This window comes from Strigops habroptila, chromosome 2 (assembly GCF_004027225.2).
Source record: "Strigops habroptila isolate Jane chromosome 2, bStrHab1.2.pri, whole genome shotgun sequence".
Classification (NCBI taxonomy): Eukaryota; Metazoa; Chordata; class Aves; order Psittaciformes; family Psittacidae; genus Strigops; species Strigops habroptila.
The window spans coordinates 26,376,194-26,386,428 of record NC_044278.2 but is presented as its reverse complement, the minus strand read 5'-3'; the positions used below and the strand labels follow the sequence as shown (position 1 = coordinate 26,386,428).

The 10,235-nt window shown below is 48.6% G+C and overlaps 1 protein-coding gene across 1 annotated transcript; it reads left to right on the top strand.

The window, feature by feature from the left end:
* The first annotated feature begins 1,044 nt into the window (after window positions 1–1,044).
* Window positions 1,045–9,702, top strand: ADAMTS1 (ADAM metallopeptidase with thrombospondin type 1 motif 1). Its single transcript, XM_030476661.1, has 9 exons — window positions 1,045–2,153; window positions 2,559–2,905; window positions 3,348–3,480; window positions 3,890–4,057; window positions 5,141–5,427; window positions 5,681–5,867; window positions 5,970–6,145; window positions 7,035–7,210; window positions 7,581–9,702. Exons 1-9 carry the CDS (start codon window positions 1,625–1,627, stop codon window positions 8,320–8,322), a joined length of 2,745 nt encoding a protein of 914 aa, XP_030332521.1. The 5' UTR covers window positions 1,045–1,624; the 3' UTR covers window positions 8,323–9,702.
* Window positions 9,703–10,235: the final 533 nt, after the last annotated feature.

The window sequence follows — 10,235 nt, the reverse complement described above, 5'->3', positions numbered from 1 at the left end:
CTGGTATAATTCATAAGCCAGGAACTGTCACCAACAGGTACACTACTGCTTCTGTTCTCATTCACCATTTGCTCACCGCTACATAGAATCACAGAATAGCAGAATGGTTTGGATTGGAAGGGACTTTAAAGATCATCTAGTTCTAAACCTCCTGCCCTTCTTTGCCCTCATCCTCCAAAAAGGCCTCAACAAGGAGAAGGAAGTATTCCTGGGGCTGCATATAAAGAATTGAGTGGATTAGTCGTACCGCTATGGTTAGTTACAGCTTCAAAGGAAAATATTGGCTGTACCTACGTAAATGTCTCTGTTTAAATGATTTAAAAGGGACCATTTCCCAGAAGTACAGGTGCATGGCTGACTGCAGCTATTAGGGCTATGAAAGGGCAAGAATTGCTTAAAAAGAAAAAAGAAATGAGCGAACAGAAGGTAAAAGATAAAGTGGGGGAAGGAAAAAGGAAAAGAGAGGGAATAGGAAAAAGGAAAAAGGAAAAAGGAAAGGCCACGGATCTCCCTCCCCACCCAGGAGCTCCGGCCCGTCCACCTGCCGCTACCCAGCCCCGGGCCTATGCGGGGAAGGTGGGCTGGCGGCTGTCCAAAGCCTATCCAAGCGCTCAAGCGCGGAGCGCGCTCCCCGCGGAGCTGAGCGCGGGTTGACGGGGTTGGGGGGGCGGCGGGGGCTGCGCCCCCCTCCTGCCCCGCACAGACCCCGGGTCGAGCCCTCAGGGATCGGGGCACACAGGCAGGCCCCCGCCGTCGGGCGGCCCCGGGGCCGGGAGTAGCGGGGCGGACGCAGGGGCAGGGCAGAGCGCTGCCGCCCCCCGCCCGGCAGCCGAGGACCGACCCCTGGCTCTGCCCGACGCGCCGCGCCCCGTCCCGCCCCGTCGGGGGCGGCGGGGGGGCAGGGGAGGCGGGGGCCGCCCGGGGCCGCGTTACGCACGCAGTGAGCTCAGCGGCGCGGGCGAGGGGCGGCGCGGCGGGGGGCGGCGGGGCGCGCCGGGGTGGGGGCGGCCCGGGCAAACCCCATAAAGGGCGGCGGCGGCCGCGACTGCCGCACTCACCCCGCACGGCGGAGGCGCCGGGAGCGCAGCGGAGTGCAGTGGCGCGGAGTGCTGGGGGTGCTGTCCGCTCTGGTCTCTGCTCCGCTCCGCAAGTACGGGAGGCTTCTCGGCGCTCGCCTCCTCCCCGCCACTCAGGGCCGTGGAAGTGCCGGTGGGACCGTCCCGGGGCTGCCGAAGGGGCGAGCGGAGACTCTCCGGAGCGGAGCTTCCTCCCCGCCCGCTGCTGCTGGGGAGAGCTGAGAAGGCGGCGGGAAGGAGAAACGGCAGCGAGAGCAAGAGGACCGACAGACCGAGAGACGGACGGAGCGGACCGGCCGCTCCCCTCGCAGACCACCGCTCCCCGCCGCCGCGCCCGGGCCATGGGGAAGCCGACGCCGCCCCTGCAGTGACCGCGGGACCCTTCCCGCTGCTCCACCGGCAGAGAGAAACTAAGAGACCCCCAAAACCTGAAAGCAAAAAATCCTAATTATATCTATATCTATAAAACCAAATAAAGCAATAAAAAGGGCTCCGTCAAGCCGGGGCCGCAGCAGCAAGCCTTGCCCGTCCCGAGCTCGGCAGCCGCCATGAGGACCGGGGGGCGCCCGCCCGTTCCGGTGCTGGTGCCGGTGCTATCGGCGCTGCTGGGGCTCTGCAGCGCGGAGCGGCAGGCGCTGGTGGTGCCGCGGCGCCTGGGCGCTGCCGGCGGCCGGGAGCGCTTCCGCCTGGAGGCCTTCGGGGAGCGGCTGACGCTGGAGCTGGAGCCCGACAGCAGCTTCCTGGCCCCGGACTTCACCCTGCAGTACCTGGGCGGGCCGCCGCCGTCGCCGGAGGACGACCTCTCCCGCTGTTTCTACTCCGGCACCGTCAACCGCGACCCCAGCTCCGCCGCCGCCGTCAGCCTGTGCGCGGGGATGCGCGGCGCCTTCTCCCTGCGGGGCCGCCAGTACCTCATCCAGCCGGCCCCCGGCATCGCGCACCGCCGCGGCGCCCACCTCCTCCGCCTGCGCGGGGCTCGCCGCGCTGCCGCCGGTGCCCGCTGCGCCGTGGCCGAGGCCGAGACCGAGGAGGGGATGGAGACGGAGGCGGCGGGGTCGGAGCCCGCCGGGCACGCAGGTACCGTCGGGGCACCGCGCCGCCCTCCGCGGGGAGAGGAGGGAAGGAAGGCAGAGGGGGGGCTCTGCCTCGCCCTGCGCCCCCGCCCCGGAGGGGGCTGGCGGCAGGGCCCGGCCGGTACTTCCTCTTCGTCCCCACGCCGAGGGGCAGCGGGGGGTGCGCCCACCGTGGCGCGGGTATCGCCCGTCTGCCCGGCGGTGGTAAGAGGGGGGGTTATTCAGTGATATTCAGTGGGCGCTGCCGAAGTTTGGGGGTGGGAGACGGGCGCGGCCGTGGGTACATCCCTGTGGTGCAAATCTTAGTATCAGTGGGGTTTGGGTCCCTTAAGGTGGTCTCTCCAACGGCATTTCTTTTGTTGTGCTCACCTGCACTTTCTCTCCCTCTCTCTCTCCTTTTTTAATGCAGAAATGGGAAGCAGAAGGAAGAAAAGGTTCGTGTCCAGCCCCCGCTACGTGGAGACCATGCTGGTAGCCGACCAGTCCATGGCCGAGTTCCACGGCAGCGGGCTGAAGCACTATCTCCTGACGCTGCTCTCCGTGGCAGCCAAGTTGTACAAGCACCCCAGCATCCGCAACTCCATCAGCCTCGTGGTGGTGAAAATCATGGTCATTTACGAGGAGCGGAAGGGACCTGATATCTCTTCCAACGCAGCCCTGACTTTGAGAAACTTCTGCAGCTGGCAGAAGCAGCACAACCCACCCAGCGACCGGCACGCGGAGCACTACGACACAGCAATCCTCTTCACCAGGCAGGTGAGGGACACAGAGGTCAAATCCACCCCCACGCCCATTGCTCCCGACCCCCAGAGGTTCCCTCTACCAGGAGACCTCCGAAAAAGTGTTCAGGGGCAGTCTTGTGTCATCACAGCTTCAGCAAAGTAGGCTGAAAATGAAATTAGCTACTTTTTGTTTAGTTGCTTATTTTGCTGTTTGCACCGTCTCAGGTGAAACTCACAGTATGTGCAGTGTGTTTCTGCCTCATACATTTTTAGCAGATTTCGTATGGAAATTATGCATTTTATTTCTACGTGTAACCCTTGTGTACGTTCCAAAGACAGATTTTTGCCATCATACCCATCGAAGTGCTGAATATTTATGCTCTTTCCATAAGTAAAGGCAAACTGCCAGGGCTGAATGTTTCTTGCCAAGGTTAAGTCTCTGATCTGATTAATAATGAAACTGCCTTTTTTTACAGGACCTCTGCGGTGCCAAGACATGTGATACTCTTGGGATGGCTGATGTGGGAACGGTTTGTGATCTAAACCGCAGTTGCTCTATCATAGAAGATGATGGTTTACAGGCTGCCTTTACAACAGCCCACGAACTAGGTACTTGAAGCTTTGAAAGGCGATTTCACGTGATTAATTGAAACCAGCTCAATGCCGTAAAGCAAGGAGCTGCCCAGCCCGCACTGCGGGCTCACCCCGCACTCCCTGGAGCAGGCAGGAGGAGGCCAAGCTTTGCCTTGTAGTAGGATTGAACTGTGGAGAGCAAATCCTGTCTGCACAGCACTGACTGCAAGAGCTGTGTGTTTGACTGATAGCAGAAAAAAGGCATGAGAGGGCTGTGAGGGGAGCTAAGATATGGTGCTATCTGCTTAAAATTTGGCAGGATTGAGGTTCAGGTTATTATTTAAAGACCAGGCCGTGAGCAGCTCAGAGTAATACTTAGAACAGTATTGGTAATGCATAGGACAGACTTCCTAAAATCACAAACTTTCCCCTTTTTTTTTCTTAGGCCACGTGTTTAACATGCCTCATGACGATGCAAAGCAGTGTGCTGGTATTAATGGAATAAGCCGGGATTTCCACATGATGGCATCGATGCTTTCCAATCTGGACCGCAGCCAGCCGTGGTCTCCATGTAGTGCCTACATGATTACAACATTTTTGGATAACGGTCATGGTAAGATTATTAAGCTTTCCATTCATGTGGTGTTTAAGCTCTTGTGATTTAGTAGCCTTTTTCTTTTTTCTATTTTCTCTTTCTTTTTCTTTTTTCCTTTTCTCTCCTTTTCTTTTCTTTTCTTTTCTTTTCTTTTCTTTTCTTTTCTTTTCTTTTCTTTTCTTTTCTTTTCTTTTCTTTTCTTTTCTTTTCTTTTCTTTTCTTCTCTTTTCTTTTTTCTTTTCTTTTTCTTTTCTTTTCTTTTTCTTTTTCTTTTCTTTTTTCTTTTTTCTTTTTTCTTTCCTTTTCTCGTTCTCTTTTCCTTTCGTTTTTTCTTTTCTTTTCTTTTCTTTTCTTTTCTTTTCTTTTCTTTTCTTTTCTTTTCTTTTCTTTTCTTTTCTTTTCTTTTCTTTTCTTTTCTTTTTCTTTTTCTTTTCTTTTTTCTTTTTTCTTTCCTTTTCTCGTTCTCTTTTCTTTTCCTTTCTTTGGTTTTATTCTTTTTTTTTCCTTTCTTTTCTTTTCTTTTCTTTTCTTTTCTTTTCTTTTCTTTTCTTTTCTTTTCTTTTCTTTTCTTTTCTTTTCTTTTCTTTTCTTTTCTTTTCTTTTCTCTTCTTTTCTTTTCTCTTCTTTTTTCTTTTCTTTTCTTTTCCCTTCTTTTCTTTTCTTTTCTCTTTTCTTTTCTTTTTTCTTTTCTTTTCTTTTCTTTTCTTTTCTTTTCTTTTCTTTTCTTTTCTTTTCTTTTCTTTTCTTTTCTTTTCTTTTCTTTTCTTTTCTTTTCTTTTTTCTTTCTTCTCTTTCCTTTCCTTTCCTTTTTACTTTCCTTTACTTTCCTTTTTCCTTTTTCCTTTTTTCTCTTTTCCCTATTCCCCCTTCCTCCCTCCCTTCCTCCCTCCTTTTTTTGTCAAGAGTGCTTTCTGCTACAGCACAGAGTTAAGCTTTTACATGCTGCCAATGAATTTAGAAGACCCTTACTTTTACAAAAATGATGCATAAATTAACTCAAAGAGTTACGTTACAAGGCAAATGCAGTTCCCTTTTGAAACAACTCACTGACACAATTGTCTGCATTTTTTTCTATTATTTTTCTTTTTTCTTCTTTTTCAGGTGAGTGTCTGTTGGACAAGCCCCACAAACCAATCCAGCTTCCTTCTGACTTGCCTGGCACATTGTACGATGCAAACAGACAGTGCCAGTTTACATTTGGAGATGAGTCCAAGCACTGCCCCGATGCAGCCAGTACGTGTACAACGCTGTGGTGTACTGGTACTTCTGGAGGACTGCTTGTATGCCAAACCAAACACTTCCCTTGGGCAGACGGCACCAGTTGCGGGGAAGGGAAGTGGTGCATGAATGGCAAGTGTGTGAATAAAACTGAGAAGAAGCATTATGATGTAAGTTTTTTCTTAAAAAAGAAATTGGAATATATCTTGGGTTGCATAGCAGCATGCATAATGCTTCAGTGGGAGTAATCAGTTAAAAGGGTTTGAATAAATGAAGGCAGATATAGCTGATAAAACAAACAGCTTTTTTTCTGCAAGTGGCTTAGGTAGAAATGAGCATGATTGTGGGTTTTGTGGTTTGCTTTTGTTTTGCTTTGCTTTTACTGTATTAACCTTTTCTTTCTGCTTTTGCTTGTCCTTCCAGACACCAGTGCATGGGAGCTGGGGGTCCTGGGGGGCGTGGGGAGAGTGCTCCCGGACCTGCGGTGGTGGAGTGCAGTACTCCTTCAGGGAGTGTGACAACCCTGTCCCAAGGAACGGGGGGAAATACTGTGAAGGGAAGCGGGTGCAATACAGATCATGTAACATCGAGGACTGTCCAGACAATGATGGTAATCTTTTCCTCATTTCTGAGGCAGAGGAAGGGTATCTTGTGGAGGAATGGCATGTACAGAAGGTGATCTCATGTCCACCTGTCTTTCCTCTGCCTGCAGGCAAAACCTTTAGGGAGGAACAATGCGAAAAGCACAATGAGTTTTCCAAGTCTCCCTTTGGAAGTGGACCTGCAGTGGAGTGGACACCCAAGTTTGCTGGTGTGTCTCCGAAGGACAGATGCAAGCTGGTCTGCCGAGCAAAAGGAACGGGATATTTCTTTGTTTTACAGCCAAAGGTATGTCAAACCCATACCTCTTCCATCTATCATGAATAGGACTTTTATTTCCTCTAATCTTTACGTGAAGTTAAGAGTCAAGCAGTGTAGAAATCTGAAATCATGTCTTTCTCATATTTCAGCTAGATTCTTCCTTCTCCTCTTCCTACACGTACAGCTTGATGAGCGCAAGCATGCTTTAAATATTCTGGCACAGTCCTTCCAGTTACTTCACACGTACCGCCTCCTCTACCCACTCCACCCTAGGTTCCTTTCCTCTCCTAACACCGATGTGATTACATTAAGATATGTTTGGAAAACTGTGGTGGCTCTTTGCCAAAACATTGGTGCTTTCTCATACCAGTTACTAATATGCTGACAGCTTAAAATAAACAAAAGGAAAAATGTTCATCTTGCATAGCTACTTGAACTGCTATCATACGATGGTGAGAGCCAAAAACTACCAGGGTGATGACACACAAGTTTTTTTAGGGCAGTACTCCTAGAAATAAAGGGTACATTGAACACCATTAAAAGCAATTTTGGTCCTGTACTTCAAGGATATGGTTACCTTCTAGGGACATTAGAAAACAAAGTTCTTTCTTTACATGAAATCAGTAAAACTGTTCTGTGGGGTGGAGGTTTTGGGGGGAGGGGTATTAAAAAACCCTCAAATTGATTGTTTTCTCCTGTCACCATGGCATCATTTTTGCAAGTGGGATGAAAATAACATGACGTATCTCCAGCTATCTGTGGGCTGCTTTGGGTTTGAATTTCGAAAGCCCTGAAAATAGGGGTGCTGCAGTCTTCCACCTGTCCATATTTTGCGTTTGGTATGTGTCTGTATTAAGCAATTTCAAAGTAATGTGCATCTTCTAATCAAATGCCCTACTGCTTGTTTCCTGCAAAGGTTGTGGATGGTACCCTGTGTAGTCCCGATTCCACCTCCGTCTGTGTCCAGGGGCAGTGCGTAAAGGCTGGCTGTGACCGTATGATAGGGTCCAATAAGAAGTTTGACAAATGTGGTATCTGCGGTGGCAATGGATCCACTTGCAAGAAAGTGTCTGGCACGCTTGTTAGAGCAAAGTGAGTATGAGACTGCTGCTATTATTTTATTCCAGTGAATGTTTCCTTGGTATAAGCTTTGGGCTTGCAAGTCAGGTGTTGTAGTGAGATGTTGTCCCAGTTTATTGTTGGAACTGAGATTTGATCTGTCAGAGCCACCTGATTAAAGGTAACTTAAAGTGAGATGGATCCCAGTGAAAGCAAGCCCCTTACATGTGGACATGCCTCTGCTGTAGCAGTAACTTGGGATATGATTTTGCAAATCCCTTAATCCATTAGTTTGATTAGGTGGGAGCTCATCTTCAAATGAAATTCAGTTTTGTGCTGGGCAGCTTCTTCCCTTTCCCAGGGAAGAGCGGAGGACTCAGTCTTTCTCTTTTCTATTGGTCAGACCTGGCTACCATGACGTCGTCACCATCCCAGCCGGGGCAACAAACATCGAGGTGAAGCAGCGAAACCACAGGGGTGCAAGGCATGACGGCAGCTTCCTCGCCATCAAAGCTGCAGATGGCACCTACGTCCTCAACGGTGATTACACCCTGTCAACACTGGAGCAGGACATCACCTACAAGGGAAGCGTGCTGAGGTACAGCGGCTCCTCCGCCGCCCTGGAGAGGATCCGCAGTTTCAGCCCTCTGAAGGAGCCCTTGACCATCCAGGTGCTCACGGTGGGAGACCTGCCACAGCCCAAGATCAAGTTCACCTATTTCGTGAAGAAGCCCACGCAGCCTGGGTCAGAGAAAGTGCCCACTAGAAAGAAAGAGTCCTTCAATGCCATCAGGGAGATTATCTCCTCCGAGTGGGTCATTGAGGAGTGGGGCGAGTGCTCCAAGTCGTGTGGCTCGGGCTGGCAGCGGCGGGCAGTGGAGTGCCGGGATCCCCAGGGGCGGCTGGCCGCCGACTGCGCCCGGGAGCTGAAGCCCAGCGACGTGCGTCCCTGCGCCGACGTGCCCTGCCCGCAGTGGCAGCTGGGGGACTGGTCGCCCTGCTCTAAGACGTGCGGGAAAGGTTTCAAGAAGAGGTTGTTGAAATGTATTTCTTATGATGGTAGTGTGCTGCCGCAAGAAAGCTGTGAGCCTTCCAAGAAACCGAAACACCTAATAGACTTCTGCAACGTTACGGACTGCAGTTAAATTGTATAAGTGGGGAAAGCTAACATTTTTTATTATTATTTTATTTTATTTTCCTTCAGAACAATGCACTGAAAAAAAAAAAGAGGGCTAGAGGCAGCGCATGTGTTTTTGCATACAAAATTCATGGTGAGGATCCGTTGAGGTGGGACAGTGCAAATACCTTTAGTTGGCGTTGCATCCTAAAAATACCCTGCCAACTGAAAGTTTGATAGGATAGCAGACCCATGTCACTCGCTCGTCTTCAGCAGATAAGGCCTGAGGGCATTATAATTGCCTTTTTTAAGTCTGTTACAATTTAAACAAAACATGAGCAGTGCCCAAAACACATTTAAGCAAACATTTGGGAGTTTGGTTATTTCTCCTTTCTTTTGGATTTACATTGTGGTACTGATCAAGTCCCCATGTGTTAAGAAGGGGAGGGAAAGGGGAGTGGAAAAGATAGCTTAAAATAATTGGTCAGGGCTTACCTACCTCACAAAGGGCAAAAAACAGGATTGGAAAAGGAGCTTTAACTATGTCCTTCATGGCTGCTATTGTTTCAGAGAATAGTTTTATATAAAAATAAAGCCATATTCTCTACCTGTAAAGAGTAAGAAATATCAAGAACAGTCAACTCTACAACTAATTAGAATGTCTTTTTTTTTTTAAAGTATCTTTACATCATCCCAATGTGCCTGTCCATTTCTCTCATCCACTCCAATGCCATTGTGGTGACATACATAATCCAGAGGCTAGGAAGAGTGGAAATCTTCATGGAGCAGGTCACGTCTCTGAGTCGTTGCTCTTTGTGCCTTCTGCATACCTTCCACTGGCTTTTTCTGATTGGGGCTCGCTCCTACCATCCTGTCAAACAGACTGATGGCATTTGTGAGCATCTGAGTCGTGCTTTCACATTCAGATCTTTTACCTTACCCCAGCTAATGGAAATTATTTGCATTTGAGGTAAAAAAGCAATCCCGCTATGAATGGGAACCTCTCCTGTGGGGCCTCTGATGGGTTTGTAGTGCTCAAATCACTGATAAGGCGGGAAGACAAAGCTGAAGGATAGCAGGTCCATCCGCAGCAATACGCCAGCATTCGCGTAATTAACGTTTGTGCCAGTCCATAGACAACGAGAGAATATGGCTTTCCATATGTATATAGTAAAATATATTACTATAGATTTTATATACTTCATAAGTATTTTATATTTCTTTCCCTTCTGGGAAGGGTTATAATTTGTAATAAATGCATATAATGAGCGTATTTATTTTTATACTTCTTATCTAATGTGATCTTCTAAGTTATCGCTTTTTTAAAAGGACATATAACAAGGATAGAGTATTTATACAGTATAATATGTTACTAGAAGTAATAAATGAACCCTATAAATTTTGGAAATGGAGCGTCTTTATTTCACTGGAGTAAAACTAGTCCACTGAGGGAAAGAACTTGGGATCTAAGGCAAATGTGATGAAAAAAAGCTAAACCACATATTTCAAAACGGCTGGTAGCTTAGGCTACTAATTGACTGTGTTGGTGAAGGGCTTTGGAAAACTCTACCTATAATGTCATATACCATGTTAAAAGGGGTGATTTTCTATTTTATTACTTAACCACTAACAGGGTGCTCAGCATCGGTGTTTCATCTTCTAAAAAAATGAAGTGCAGCTGGACTGATGCCACTGGTTTTAATAACAGCTTACAGAGGGAGTATTGCTGTCAGTAGTGTTTATAACCAACAAAATATGTACAAAAGTAGCAGTTTTACCTGCTCCACTTAACCTTACCCTACTGGGAAAGAAGCATTCAAAATTCAAACCCATTAACTGGCAGTCAGAGGTTTCCCCTCACGGATTTCTGGAGGGCCTCCTGATCATGCTTTTCTAATTAGAAGTACTGCATGAATGAGCTGTTCTAACGCTGTTGGTAAC